The sequence below is a fragment of the Phoca vitulina genome, unplaced genomic scaffold (genome assembly GCF_004348235.1).
Source record: "Phoca vitulina isolate PV1807 unplaced genomic scaffold, GSC_HSeal_1.0 scaffold2, whole genome shotgun sequence".
In the NCBI taxonomy this organism is placed as follows: domain Eukaryota; kingdom Metazoa; phylum Chordata; class Mammalia; order Carnivora; family Phocidae; genus Phoca; species Phoca vitulina.
In genome coordinates this window covers 7,194,121-7,210,641 of record NW_022589705.1, presented here as the reverse complement: position 1 = coordinate 7,210,641, position 16,521 = coordinate 7,194,121, and the positions used below count along the sequence as shown (strand labels likewise).

The following is a 16,521-nucleotide window of genomic DNA, read 5'->3' as shown; positions in this document are numbered from 1 at the left end:
CATGTTTTGTCTCTCTCTCAAATAAATAAAATCTTTTAAAAAATCAAAACACTAATTCAAAGGGACACATGTTTATAGCAGCACTATTTACAGGAGCCAAGACTGATGAATGGATAAAAAAGATGTGGTGTATATATACAATGGAATATTATTCGGCCATAACAAGGAATGAAATCTTGGAGCACCTGGGTGGCTCAGTCAGTTAAACATCTGCCTTCAACTCAGGTCATGATTCCAGGGTCCCTGCTCAGTAGGGAGTCTGCTTCTCCCTCTACCCCTCCCCACCCCCGTTCATGCTCTCTCTCTCACTCACTCTCTCAAATAAATAAAAATGAAAAATAAAGAATGAAATCTTGCCATTTGCAATGGCATGGATGGAGCTAAAGTGTATAATGCCAAGTGAAATAAGTCAGTCAGAAAAAGACAAATTTGATATGATTTCACTCATGTGGAATTTAAAAAACGAAAGAAATGAGCAATGGGGGAAAAAGAGAGACAAACCAAGAAACAGACTCTTAACTATAGAGGACAAACTGATGGTTACCAGAGGGGAGAGAATGAGGGTGGGGGGAGAATGGGTTAAATAGGCGATGGGGATTAAGGAGTCTCCACTTGTGATGAGCACTGGGTGACTAATATAAAACCTTAAAAAAAAAAAAAAAAGCAGCAAGAGAAAAGCAACCAGTTACCTACAAGGGAAACCCCACAAGGTTATCAGCTGATTTTTTTAACAGAAACTTTGCAGGCCAAAAGGGGATAGCATGATATATTCAAAGTGCTGAAAGGAAAAAACCTCCAACCAACAATATTCCTCCCAGAAGGGTCATCATTCAGAAATGAAGGAGAGATAGTTTCCCAGACAAACAAAAGTTAAAGGAGTTTATCACCACCGATTGGTCTTAAAAAAATGTTAAAAGGACTTCTTTAAGTGGAAAAGGCCAAAACTTTAGTAAAATTTATGAAAGATAAAAACGTCCACTAGTAAAAGCAAACATATAGTAAAGGTAGTAGATCAAATCACTTACAAAATCAATTATATCTACAATAATTAGTTCAGGGATATACAAAATAAAAAGATGTAAAATATAACACCAAATACATGAAACATGGAGAAGGGGAGTAAAAATGTAGTATTTTTACAATGTGTTTTAGAATATGTTCAAACTTAAGCAAACATCAACTTAAAATAGACTCCTGTATACATAGGATGTTATACATAAACCTCATGGCAACCACAAACCAAAAACCGATAATAAATACACAAAAATGAAGAGAAAGAAATCTAAGCATAACACTAAAGAAAATCATCAAGTCACAAGGGAAGAGAGCAAAAAAGAACAGAGACAAACTACAAAACAACCATAAAACAAGTAACAAAATGGCAATAAGCACATACCTATCAATAACTACTTTAAATGTAAATGGACTAAATGTTCTAGTCAAAAGACATAGGGTGACTGGAGGAAAAAAAAAAAAAAGACCCATCTATATGTTGCCTAGAAGAGACTCACTTCAGACCTCAAGACACACAGACTTAAAGTGAAGACATGGAAAAAGATACTCCATGCAAATGGAACAAAAAAAAGCTGGGGTAGTAATACTTATATCAGACAAAATAGACTTTAAAACAAAACTATAACAAGAGACAAAGAAGGCCTTAAATAATGTAAAAGGGATCAATCGTACAAGAAGATATAACAATTGTAAATATCTATACACCCAACATAGGAGCACCTAAATATATAAAGCAAATACTTACAGATACAAAGGGAGAAACTAACAGTAATACAATCATAGTAGGGGACACCCCACTTCCATCTAAGAGGAAAGTTTATAGCAATATAGGCCTATCTTAAGAAACAAGAAAAATCTCAATCTAATCTTACACCTAAAAAAAAAAAAAAAATAGAAAGAGAAGAATAAATCTCAAAGTCATTAGAAGGAAGGAAATAATAAAGACCAGAGCTGAAAAAATAGAGCCAAAAAAAACAATAGAAAGGATCAACGAAACTAAGAGCTAGTTCTTTAAAAAGATAAAACATTAGACACTCAAAGGAAAAAAGAGGACTCAAAATCAGAAATGAAAGAGAAGTTGCAACTGACACCACAGAAATACAAAGCATTACAAACGGCTACTACAAAAATTGTACATCAACATATTGGACGACCTGGAAGAAATAGGTAAATACCTAGAAACATACAATCTTTCAAAACTGAAAAGGGAAGAAAAAGATAATCTGAACAGACCAATTACTAGTAATAAATTTAATCAGTAATCAAAAAGCTCCCAACAAAAAGTCTAGGACCAGCTGGCTTCACAAGTGAATTCTACCAAACATAAGAGTTAATACATATCCTCAAACTCTTGCAAAAAAACTGAAGAGGAAGGAATGCTTCCAAATTCATTCTACAAGGCCAGCATTAACCTGATACCAAAAAGAAAAATACTATGACTAAAGAAAATTCCAGGCCAATATCCTTGATGAACATGATGCAAAAATCCTCAACAAACTGAATTCAACAATACATTAAAAGGATCATTCACCATGATCAAGTGAGATTTATTCCAAGTAAGCAGGGATGGTTCGATATCCACAAATCAGTCAACGTGATACATCGCATCAACAAAAAAATGATAAAAAATCACATGATCATCTAAATGGTAGAAAAGGCATTTGATAAAATTCAGCATCCATTCATGATAAAAACTCTCAACAACGTGGGGATAGAAGGAATATACCTCAACATAATAAAGGCCATATATGAAAAACCCACAGCTAACATCATACCCAAGGGTAAAAAGCTGAAAGCGTTTCCTCTAAGATCAGGAACAAAACAAGGATATCCACTCTCACCACTTTTATTTAACATAATACTAGAAGCCCTAGCTGCAGCAATCAGACAAGAAAAAGAAATAAAAGGCAACCCAATTGGTAAGGAAGACGTAAAACTGTCACTATTTGCAGATGACATGATGCCATATATAGAAACCCTAAAGACTCCACCAGAAACTTATTAGAATAAATGAATTCAGTGAAGTTGTAAGATGCAAAATTAATATCCAGAAATCTGTTGCATTTCTATATGCTAATAATGAATTATAAGAGAAATTACAAAAACAATCTCATTTACAACTGTATCAAGAACAATAAAATACCTAGGAATAAATTTAACCAAAGAGGCGAAAGACCTGTACTCTTAAAACTGTAAGACATTATTAAAGAAATTAAAGATGATACAAATAAAAAGATATACCATTCTCATGTATTGGAAGAATTAATATTGTTAAAATGTCCATCCACACTACCCAAAGCAATCTACAGATTCAGTGCAATCCCTCTCAAAATACGAAAAGCATTTTTCACAGAACTAGAATAAATAATCCTAAAATTGGTATGGAACTCCAAAAGTCCCCAAATAGCCAAAGCAATCTTGAAAAAGGACAACGCTGGAGGTATCACAATAACAGATTTCAAACTATAGTACAGAGCTATAGTCATGAAAACAGTATGGAACTGGCACAAATATAGACACACAGATCAATGGAATAGAGTAGAGAACCCCAAAATAAACTGTACTTATATGGTCAATTAATCTACAACAAAGGAGGCAAGGATACACAATGGGGAAAAGACAGTCTCTTAAATAAATGGTGTTGGGAAACCTGGGCAGCTACACAAAAAAGAATAAAACCGGACCCTTTTCCTATACTATTTACAAAAATAAAATTGATTAAAGACCTAAATGTGGGGCTCTGGGTGGCTCAGTCATTAAGCGTCTGCCTTCAGCTCAGCTCATAGTCCCAGGGTCCTGGGATCGAGCCCCAAATCGGGGTCCCTGCTTGGCGGGAAGCCTGCTTCTCCCTCTCCCACTCCCCCATGCTTGTGTTCCCTCTCTCGCTGTGTCTCTCTGTGTCAAATAAATTAAAATAAATAAATAATTAAATAAATAAATAAATAAATAAATAAAACAAAGACCTAAATGTAAGACTTGAGACAGTAAAACTCCTAAGAGAAAATATAGACAAGTAATACTCTTGAACATTGGTCTTAGCAGTATTTTTTTGGATCTGTCTCCTCAGACAAGGGCAACAAAAGCAAAAATAAACAAGTGGGACTATATCAAAATAAAAAGCTCTTTCACAACAAACAAAATCATCAAGAAAACAAAAAGGACACCTACAGAATGGGAGAAGACATTTGCAAATAATATATTCAGTAAGGATTAACATCCAAAATATATTTAAAAACTCATACAACTCGTAGCCAAAAAAACAAACAATGGAATTTAAAAATGGACAGAGGATCTGAATAGATGTTTTTCCCAAAAAAAGACATACAGATGGCTAACAGACACATGAAAAGATGGTCATCATCATTAATCATCAGGGAAATGCAAATCAAAACCACAGTGAGATATCACCTGACATCTGTCAGAATGGCTCGTATCAAAAACACAAGAAATAACAAGTGTTAGCAAGAATATAGATAAAAGGGGACCCTCTTGCACTGTTGGTCTATTGTTGGGAATGTAAATATGGTGCAGCCACTTTGGAAAACAGCATGGAGGTTCCTCAAAAAATTAAAAAGACAAATACCATATGATCTAGTAATTGTACCACTGGGTATTTACCCAAGGAAAACAAAAACACTAATTTGAAAAGATATATACTTCCCTATGTTTATTACAGCATATTTACAATAGCCAAGATAAGGAAGCAACCTAAGTATCCACTGATAGATGAATGAATAAAGAAGATATTGTGTACACACACACACACACACACACACACACACACACACACAAGAGTATTACTCAGCCATAAAAAAGAATGAAATCCTGCCATTTGTGACATGGATAGACCTAAAAGGTGTTATGCAAGGTGAAATAAGACAGAGAAACACAAATACCATATGATTTCACTTATATGTGGAATCTGAAAGACAAAACAGAAACAGACTTATAAATACAGAGAACAAAGTGGTGGCTGCCAGAAGGGAGGGGAATAAGAAGATGAGTGAAATAGGCGAAGGGGATTAAGAGGTACAAACTTCCAGTTATAAAATAAATAAGCTTTTATTTTATTGTAAATAAAATGGGGTATAAGTACAGCATGAGGAATGTAGTCAATAATATTGTAATAACTTTGTATGGTGACAGATGGTAACTATACTTACTGTGGTGAGCATTTTATAATGTATATAAATGTCGAATCACTATATTATACACCTGAAATTAATATAATATTGTATATCAACCAAACTTTAATTAAAAGCAAATAATTTTTAAAAAAAATAAAGGACTTGCCTGGAGTAAAAATAAAAAAGACAAGATGATCAGATTATGATAAGTGCCCTGAAGGAAATGAATAGGGCCATGTAACTGATAACAAGGAAAGACAGGGAGCTACTTTAGGGTCATCAGAGGAACAGACAACTGAGCAGCTGTTCAGAGGAGAACATAAGAAAATGTATTGTGGGCACAAATCTGATATGAGAAAGAACCTGGTGTAATGGAGGAATAGAGGGAGGCCAGTATGGTTGTATGGTATTGAGGAATGAAGCTGGAAAAGGAGGCAAGCCTGATAATGAAGGACCTTGGAAGTCACCACAGGGAAAACCAGGAAGGGCTTTAGAAGCAATGATCTAAGTATAGTTTCCATATTTTTAAGCTCATTCATGTGGCTGTGGAGAACCAACTGCAGGAAGCAAGAATGGAAAGGCTCAGCATGTTAATTCAGGTGAAAGTGAAGGAGGCTTAACCTAGTAGCAGTGGAAATGTAGGACTGACACAATTTGCTGGTGGATTAGATATGGAGGAGAAGAGAGGAGCCCCAAGAAGAAACCCTAAGCAACTGAGTAAACTGTTCCATTTATTAAGGTGGGAAAGACATTTACTCTCCCACCTTAAACAACTGAAAAAAAAAAAAAAAAGGAAAAACATATGAAAAAATGGGTTTTAAATGTTGGACAATAGACAGTAAGAAAGGAATTAGATGAGTTGAGCCCCATGACTGCCCCAGATTACTGCTTACAGGCCATTTCTAGGCTGTGGTACAGGAAGGGGGAACCCAAACCAAACCAAGCAGTCTTGCTGTGTTGAGAAGACAGAGTTAAGAATTTGGAAAGGCCAAGACAGCTGGAATTTGCAAAAGACAGTACCAGAGAGAGGACAGCTGCATAGAGAGGACAGTTCCAAAAAAATGGGCAGAGGGTTCCTTTCAAGTTTTTAGGTAAGTACTGATCAGCGCAATACTTGTTGTTGGGAAAATCAAACAACAAGGAAAGGACTACCAAAAACAAGCAAGCAGAGACATTCTGAGCTGGGACTAGTTTGTGTTCCCACAGTCAAATTGGAAAAACCTCATATAATAAACAAGACATTGGGTTGACTACTCAGGAGGATACTGCTTCAATAGGGGAGAAAAGTAGCCCTGACTAAATGGTGCTCTGGCCCACCCAACAAAGCTTCAAAGCAAGCCTTGAAGTGATCAAACTGTTTCCAAGTAACTTAACTGTATTCCAAAACAAAGCTCAAGAAGATTTAAAAGAATACACACATGTACACAAAAACCCAACACCCAATAGTATAAAATTCACATCCAATTTAAAAATTACCAGGCATGCAGAGTAGCAGGAAAATATTACCCAAAATAAGAAAAATCAATCATTAAAAACAAACCCCAAATGACACAGATGATAACTCTTTTAATGTCCTTATTTACTATTTCTATTATAAATATATTATGTTAAACAAGATAGAGAAAAGAAATGGCATATTAAAGAGAGACATGAAAGATTTTAAAAAATCGAATTTCCACCAACAAAAATACAATAGGTAAGATTAACATCAAATTAGTGCAGAAGAAGAAGTTGGTGAACTTTGAAGGCATGGCAACAGAAACTATCCAAAATTAAAGACAGAGAAAGAAGATGGGAAATGTACAAAACATCAGTAAGGTGTGGGACAACTTCAAGCAGACTAACGTACATGTAAATTGGAGTCCCAGAAGGAGGTAGGAGAGAGTGGGGTAGAGAAAACTTATTTTAGGAAATTTTTTCCTAAAAAATTTTAACAGCCAAAATTAAACTATATAAATCCACAAGTCCAATAAGTGCAACAAACCCCAAGCACAAAAATCATGAAGAACACTACACCAATGCACATTATAATTAAACTGCACAAATTTGATGATAAAAACCTTAAATTAAAAGCAGCAGAGATTTAAAAAGGTAAGAATGACAGCAGACTTCTTACCAGAAACAACACAATCCAGGAGATAGTAGAGCAACAACACCTTTAAAACTAGAGTTTTAGACCCAACAAAAATACCTTTCAAATATAGATTCAAAAATCTTTCTCAACAAGGTAGCCTTGTACACATTGCTAAAAGGATTTTGGATTTTTATCTTCAAAGTAACTGTAAGCCACTAGTAGATTCTAAATGATGAGCTGCATTTTAGGAAAGACACATTAACTTTCTGAGAAGAATAGATTGGGCTTGGGGGACAAGGGGCCATATCCCCCATTGGGGGATAAGAGCAAAGGAAGCATAAACTTGTTCACAAAAACAAAGAATGTTGACATCAACTGGGGTCATAAAAGTGGGTATGGAGAACAGTGCATTGATTAGAAAAATATCTAGAAGACAGTTACTCAAAGATTTGGTGCCTGGACGTGAGGTTTGAGGAAGAGGAAGGAATCAAGAATGATTCCTGTTTCCAACATGAGCAACTATACTTATATATAATTTTATCCACCTGAAAAAATAATTTAAACCAATTATACACTATCTAAACTGTAACTGAAACAACCCATCAGAGTAAACTATTCTAAATACTGCATTTAAACTAAACAATTCACTGTGTAAAAGTTGCAAATAAAAACCAAACAGCACTTTTTTGTAGGAGAAAAGATACAGGCATGAGCTTTGTTCATCTGAAATTTGCACTGAGCTCAATCTTGAATTGACACAGTTGCTATTGTTCCTTATGGAAAATAGTAAAAGCATGATTTCTAGGAGTCATCTGATGAGCTACTGAAGTGCCTTTACAGAACAGCTGCTTCTACAGGCAAAATCACTATAATGGGGCTGTACCTTTAAAAGAAATTATAACTCTCATGCAGCATTTAAAATGGCTGCAAATTTTTGGTAATCCCTCCTAGTTCAGAAACCTTGCTTCCTATGTTTCTATCTTCACAGATAGGAATCTATTGGTGAAAGAATTTCTAAAGGCCTTAAATAGTAACAACAAACGTTTGTCATGGATTTACAAAGTGCTACATACTATATGTTGCATTAAGTATCTTACATGATAATTTCATTCAACCTTAAAAACTCTATTAGGTAGTGTTCCATGGAACACTACATCAAAAACTAATGACGTAATGTATGGTGATTAACATAACCTAATAAAATAAATAATAATAATAAAAAACAACAAAAACTCTATTAGGTAGTAGTTATTCCCAATTAACAGATGAAGAAATTAAGATGCACAGAGTTTAAGTAATTTGCCTTAGATTATGAAGCTAGTAAGTTGCAGAGCCAAGGATATGAACCCAGATAGGTCTGATCTCAATCCCTGGACTCTTGAGAAGTTCATCTTTAAACTTCAAAAATCTTCCTGCACATTAGGATATGTATAATTGATACACTGATTTTGTGTGGGTACATACTTTACATGTAATACCTAGGTTTCTAAATCATTTCCTTCTAAAAATTCACAAAATGAAAGTACGCTTATCATGTGATGAGCACTGACTAAAGTATAGAATTGTTGAAACATTATATTGTATCCCTGGAAATAATATAACACTGCAGGTTAATTCTATTTCAATAAAACAATAAGATAAAATAAAAATTCATAAAATCTTATCATTCAAATGTTCAGGCTTTCAATTTGCCTCAAGAGATTCTTCGAAGCAGACAGTTTAAGAGCAAGAATTGTATGTAGGCTACGAGAGTTTTCATTAACATATGTATATGCATGTGTGTGTAACAGGGAATGCTGATGAGAGAATCCAAATCATCAAAGGCATACCTTGGCTGAGTACAGACACTAAGGACCTGAAATTGAACCGGGGATCGGGTACCTTGAGTCGTACAACAGACAAACTATCCATGCTTCACTTAGCGCTGTGATAGGCAACAGGCTCAGATGATTTATGTGGAAACCGTGTTGTATGATGGACATGAACGAGTACGTGAATTACATGGCACATTATATGCATGTCTCTTCCCCCAACAACTATGCAGTTCTTAGGATTAACTTCAAAACTGTAAACGAATTAAAATTTTCTCCACCATTAACTGAAATTCACAGGTTAAAAGGTTATTTTTTTTTTTTTGCAACAACAACAAAAAAGCCTAGAAACTGAAATTCTCCAAGAAAATTCTTTTATTTGGGTTCAACCTAAAATAGTTTAAATTGGTATCTCTTTACTAGAGAAAAGAAATCTCCAATTGTTTAGACTTAATAGAAAAGTACTGAATTTGCCATTTCCAAGAGAGGATATTTTCTTCATGCGTCAGGCATCTACCATAGTAACCCAAAAGACTATCTGCAGTAAATATAACTGTCACAGCACTAAAGTGCCCCAAATCAACTTTCCTAACTTAGAAAGTTGTCCTTATGTTACCACAACGCATGATCTTTAGTCTCCTGACTATTCATATTATTTGAAAACCATGAAAATACAATTTTTGGCATGCATGCCCCGCTGGAAAAAGATCTGTTCCTCTGAAAACACCATTCATAAGATTAGGCAGAGCTGAGGGCACCTCTGTGTGTGAACAAGCAGGTGGGTGTCTCATGGTTTCTGCAAGTCCTCTCCTTCCTTAATGGGTCAGTACTGATGCCAGCAAGGGGAGAGTCCAGGCACATGGCTCAGCTTATGACTTAATTTTCCACAGCTAAGAAAAGAAAATCACCAAAATAAGTTAGTTTTAAGACCAACAGTTGGGGTTTCCAGGGCACTTACATGACTATGAACCGAGAACCCTTTACATGGGAAGAACAATAGCAACCACAGAACACCATGGAGAAGAAACATGAACAATTCCCAGGGTCAGAAATGACATACTGCAGTTCATGGGTCTTGGGTTTTCATTCATTCTACCTCTGTGCATTTCCCTAGATGAGAGGATGACCATTCCCCAGCCCATGCTACTAGACTGACATGAGATTCAAACTTGATTTTGTGTTCCATTCAAGAGCACAGTCTATTCTACTTGTGTCAAATGAGAAAACCTAAGCTCAGAAGCCTGTGCACCACCATCAAAATGTCTATTTTACCTCAAGAGATCTTTCCATGCCACTCTCCAGTCTCCCAATCTCTCTCTCTCTCTCTCTCTCTCTCTCTCTCACACACACACACACACACACACACACAGGGTGAAGAGCAAGGATTATAATATTTGGTAATTTTTAAGACTAAGGCAGATGCTACAGAGTACTGGTCCCACTTACTCTTATATTAAATCCTAGAAGATCACTTATAACACCTGAGACAGCAGAAAGGATAACGACTCGTGTGATATTGTAGATTAAGGGATTCATTGTCAGTCCATAGAGTCTAAATGGTGTGTCCAGCTCCTACAAAAGCAGGAAAGAACAGAGATGAGATCCATGACCTCTCGATGGCCCCCAGTGATTTCCGGGCTGTTTTTTAGGTCTTGGGTGAGGATGACTGCGTCAGGCCATCTTTCCTTCATGTTCAATAGCTGCTTTCAAAAAACCTGTAATGGACTCTCATCTACTTTTCCACTAGCTAAGTGTTTAAAGGTGGGTTTGCACGGTATGTTATTTGTGATTTTTTAAAAATCTTAATTTGAAAAATGTGACAGACGTCAGCAATAACCAGAACCTGGGTAACGAGATGAGAAATTTTTTTCTATATAGTCATTAACCCCAAACTATCAAGTTGGCATTCTGAATGTACACAGCCCGCCATCTATCTGTTGCTAGGGTCTACTCCAATAAGTAAAGCATTGATTTAAGTGCTAGTAAAAGTGTATCACAGGGTGTTACTTACTTTCAATAACTTGGTGGACAGCTTTAATACATTATTTACTAGAGTAAGCTGTTCTTTCTTATTCGGCTTTTTCTCCATCTTAAGATATAAATTAATCTAAGGGGAAAAGGAGAGATTTAGGTAAATGTCCAGAAAAAGATAGGTACATACTGCATAAAGTCTGGCAGATTCGAGAGTAATGTTTTCAAATAAAATAAATTTTGAAATTCCTGCAGTTATTTCTACAGAACACGTATGTCACATCCCCTACCCCCCGGCCCACTCAGTCACATCTGGCAAAGAAAAGCCACTTAGTGGATTTAAAAAAAAAAAAAAAAGTAACTTAAATATCAAAACAATGAAAGTGTAATACTAATGATAACAATTAACATGTGCATCCCTTCAGTTCAAAAGCTCTGTCTTCCTCCTTTTGGTGTCCCCCACATAATCTAACATCCTCGGAAACACTAATGGGATGTAAGAAGATAGCTGCTGATTTTCACTTGCTATATTTCCTTATTTTTTCTCTGCTAGGAAATATTCTCCACTATAATTCTAAGGCAAAAAAAGAAAATCTAATGATACCAAAATGTTTTTATTTACAACTTATGGATAAACATGAAATCAAAAACAAACAAAACCCCTTTATACTACTCTCTATTTATAAGAAACATTTCCCAGTCTTAAAATCCAGTCACATACTAAAGAGCAAGCATTTTCCAAACACTGAATGTATTCTATGGCTGATATAGAAGAAATTCAAGAAGCTTATTAAACATGCTTAAATGACAAGTACTATAAAGATCTAATACTTGATGTGAAATATGAGATTAAAAACATGCTCCATTACCACCAATAAAGATACCTTTATAATATACAAAATACTTTCAGTCCATAAGATCTTAATTCTTACAATCCTGGGAACAGGTGGGGAAGATTATTACCCTCATGTTATAAAGAGGAAACACTTACATAGTAGCATATATTGGAGTGACTTGTAAGTTCATACAGCTAGAAAGTGCTAAACCTAGACTCAACCCTGAATCTTCTGCACAGATCTTATCATGCCATCTCTAACCACAGAACCAAACTGACAAGGACCAATCAATACCTGCTCAGTAAGTAATATTGAAACATTGCTGTATTTCTTATTGGTTTCAGACCCCAGTGAAGCCAGACGCAGTAAGAAAAGTAGTAAAGCTGTTTCCCAGATCAAAAATTCCCAATTATAAGCATCATTCAGGAAAGTTTTATGCCCTTGGAGAACCTATACAAAGGACCAAAAAAAGTTAAGTTTTTCATTTGTCTCAAAATCTCTAGTTACTCCTTTACTCTAGCAATTTAAAAAGATTTATAAGTTACCAATATTTTATACTCAAAGCAGGAGAGTTTTAGTACTCATATAAAGCATTCTCTATTTAACTAATCAATATTTCTTTAAGTTCTCTGGTTTTTCCCTTTGCATGAAAGACAGCAAAAGTCTGGAAGTAACAAAGAAGGAAAACGTACAACAAGTAAAATAAGACAAAGACATTTCCAGCCTTTTAACCACTAGTGTGCCTACTCATGATTATGTGGTGACCATTTTTCAAAGTATTAAGTTTGCATTTATATGACTAGTAGAGCTTCCTAAAACATGTGGCCCATCCTGCTGGTATGACTAGAAAATCCTGAGGATCGGGTTCTTTACTCCATTTGAGGGGTAGTAACAACAACAAATAACAGCAGCAGCAGTTACCAGTTATCAAATGCCTATTATGTGTCAAGTTTTCTGGTAAAAGTCTTTGGTTTTTTCAAAATTTACTCAAGTAAAGCCCAAGGTAAAATGGAACTGACTGAAAAAGTATACAGAGAACCCTAACTGAAACCAAATGCTGGCCTTCAGAAAACCAGTAAGTCCCAGAGCAGCTCCCTTCTCCATCTCTCTTCCTCGAGGGCCATTTGGGCTCTCATCACCGCTCCTCTTAGCTAATTCTGTTGCCTTGCAAGACCCTTGGTTACTGCTCCCCCAACTTTGACTTGCTCCAGCTTTGGTTTATGATAGCACCCTACTGGCCCCACTGACCCCCAGACCTTTCTTCTCCAAAGTCCACCACTGTTATCTCAGCTTTTCAGTTCTAAGTCCCAAAAGAGGGATACATTTAGCTTAGCCTGGGTCAAGTGTTCACCCCTGCCAATCAGGTATAACTGGGGGATGAAAGTAGCAGCTAGTTGCAACCTAGGTCCACCTCTTCAGCAGGGTGGTTTGTTGTGTAGCAATAGATAACACACAAACCACAGCCAAATGGCTATAAAACCAAACACAAAGAAAAACTCTTAAAACCAGCCAGAGAAAAAGGACATTAGGACATTTTAAAGGACATTTAAAAGGACAAAAGGACATTTTAAAAGAGCAGCAATAAGACAAACAGCTGACTTCTCAAGATAAAACATGGAAATCAGAAGAAAACAGAATCCTAACAGTACTGAAAGTAACTGGCAACCTAGAAATGTATACTCAGCAAAAGCATCCTTTAAACATGAAAGTGATAAAAGACATTTTCAAACAAACAAAAACAGAATTCAACACCAAGCAGATTATTCAAACAGGAGGAAAATAATCCCAGAGAAAAACAGAAATGCAAGAACTAATGAAAAGGGTAAATACGTAGGTAAATATAAATGAATAACTGACTACAAAAAATAATAATCTTGTGGGTTTAAAATATATGTAAAATTTAAGTGAAAGACACTAATAATGGGTGAATGGGTAAATGAGATAAAGTGTTCTAAGGTTCTAGCATTACCAAGGGAGCAGAAATTAATAATTTATTGGACTATAATAAGCTAAGGATGTATGTTGTAATCTCTGAGGTCAGTAGTAGTAAAAGAACATATAACAAGTTAACAGAGAGGATTAAATGGAATACTATAAAATATTAGATTAATAAAAGATGTCAAGAAAGGAGAGAAGAAGGAAAATTAACAGGTAGACCAAATAAGAACTAAGTAGTATTTGTATTTATGGTAATTACATTAAATGTAAATGAGCCAGACAATCCAAAACACTAAGACTGTGAAGCTAGATTAAGGAACAAGCAACCAAAAAAAAAAAAAAAAAAAAAAGGATATGTTGATTACAGGAAACATGACTCAAAAATGAAGACAAAATAAATGAAAGGGTGGACAAAGGTAACATGCAAAAACTAATCAAAAGACAGCTAGTGTGGTTAATATCAAATAGAGTAGACTTTAAGTTAAGAAACATTAGATTCAGAGACATTTCATAAGATCATGAAAGATAAAGACAGCCTGACACTTTTCTAGGTTAAAGAAGACTAAAGAGACAGGATAACTAAATGCACCATGTGGTCCTGGGTTGAGAAAAAGAATAACTATGAAGGTCATAAAAGTCAGCTTCAAGATATATGAAGTGAAAATTGACAGAAATAAAGGGAAAAAAAGAGAAATTCACCATCATAGTGGAATTGAACACACCTCTGCCAATGGCTGAGAATAAGCAGACCAAAAACACGAGTGAGGATGTAGGAGATGCAGGCAACGCAACAAATAAACTTGAACTAATTTACGTAGAGAGAATGTTGCTCACCCAAACAACAGAATACAAGTTCGTTTAAAGCGCTGATGGGGATTTAATGAAACGGACCATATGCCAGATAATAAAGCAAGCCTCTACAAATTTCAAAGGAGTGAAAACATTCAGAATATATTCTCTAACCACAGTAGAATTAAGTTAAAACTCAATAAATGGAAAAATACAAGAATAAGCCTGTAACTTCTTATAGTGAAGAAAGCACAAAGGTCCACCTGGTAAAAAAAGATACAGGGACCTACTGAAAGTATACAGGAGGGAGCTTCAAGGGTCTCCCACTGGCCAAATCTGAGACAATATAGGCATTAAAAGAAATAGAGTAATCGATTACAATCTATTGGATAAAAATCAGAATATATGAGTCCATAATGGAAGGAAGGAAGGAAGGTAGGAAGGAAGAAAGGAAGGAAGGAAGGAAAGGAAAGGAGGGAGGGAGGAAGAAAGAAAGGAAGAAAAGAAGGAAGAAGGGAAGAAAGGAAGGAAAAAGGAAAGAAAGGAAGAAGAAACAAAGGAAAGGTCAACCAGAGAGTGACAACTAACAAATGTGTGGAAGGAAAGATGGAGTTAGAAAAATCACTATTTTGTAACCTTCGTGGCATGACAGCCTTATTATCAATCAAAAATTGCCAACTAAAATTAGAGTGATCATAGAGTAATGAGAATTACTTTATTCTCATTTCAAAAGTAAGGAAAATTAACAAGTATTCAAAATAGCAAAAGAAATTTAGATACATTTAAAAAAATAGATATTTCAACACAACCATGCTGGTGCCTTGCTCTTGAGAAATAAATTTTTGTCACACACACACACACGTCTAAAATAGATAGTGAACCATGTTAGAATTTCCATTTTTCATTAAAACAAATATGAACTCTTACCTGGGCACAGCAAATGAAAGCAATTGAAAGTGTCAGCAAGAAGACTGAAGATACAACCACATCAACTGAACGCTGTGGACCCCGTCTCTGTGGAGTGAGACACAGAAGTTAATGTTTAAGATTACAGTTGGAGACAGCAATGGCCCTCACATCATTCACATTCTGAATCTAACTACATTAATGTGAAAATAAATGTTTATAAGAAGTTTCTGATGGAGACGAATCATGAGAGACTATGGACTCTGAGAAACAAACTGAGGGCTCTAGAAGGGAGGGGGGTGGGGGGAGGGGTTAGCCCGGTGATGGGTATTAAGGAGGGCACGTACTGCATGGAGCACTGGGTGTTATACGAAAACAATGGATCGTGGAACATTACATCAAAAACTAATGATGTAATGTATGGTGATTAACATAACATAATAAAAAAAATTAATTAAAAAAAAAAAAGTTTCTGGCATACGATTTTAACACATTTTCGACATGTTTAACTTTAAGCACTGAAATTCATGCTGTTCCAAATTAAGGGTGTGAGTGATTCACTGATGTATTTTCAGCTGGAATATTTTCCAAAATGTCAGGGAAAGATGCAACTTTCAATTTATGATTCTGCCCTAGGAATTTAAATTGTCTTTTCCCTTTCTAAGCTCTTTTTTACTGACCTCTACCAGCTCAGCAAATAGATCACTTCCAACTTGGAGTCCAGTACGTCTGCCGGCCACTGATACGATCTGTCCAGTGCACAGAACTTAACTACAGTGCCCACTGAGTATCTGCTGCCAGCAAATTTCAGTGAGCAGGTTTCCTGCATATTCTCGCACACACTCTACGGTTAGTCAAATGAAACTCACCTTTAGAAAGGAACGCAGTGATAACCATATCTTAATGTTCTCCACTTTTTTAAGTCTGAAATGAGGTATTTCATATTTCCTAGCTTTCCTGGCAGAGGTAATATGGCTGAAGAGTTTTGCAAATAAAAATCTCTAGAGGAGGTTAAAAAAAAAAAATCACAAAGTAAAAGGTACATGTGTGTCTCT

General features: G+C 35.6%; 1 protein-coding gene across 6 annotated transcripts in view; it reads right to left on the bottom strand.

The window, feature by feature from the left end:
- Window positions 1-5,311: 5,311 nt before the first annotated feature.
- Window positions 5,312-16,521, bottom strand: part of PHTF1 (putative homeodomain transcription factor 1) — a 49,085-nt gene continuing 37,875 nt past the window's right edge. For 4 of the 6 annotated variants that reach the window (XM_032421183.1, XM_032421207.1, XM_032421199.1 and 1 more), the window contains 5 exons: window positions 16,336-16,467; window positions 15,488-15,574; window positions 12,128-12,283; window positions 11,038-11,133; window positions 9,934-10,598 (listed from right to left, as the gene is read on the bottom strand). In XM_032421183.1, the coding sequence (XP_032277074.1) occupies window positions 10,449-10,598; window positions 11,038-11,133; window positions 12,128-12,283; window positions 15,488-15,574; window positions 16,336-16,467 (621 nt within the window). In that variant the 3' untranslated portion in view covers window positions 9,934-10,448. The other 2 variants (XM_032421192.1, XM_032421222.1) reach the window with 2 other exon arrangements.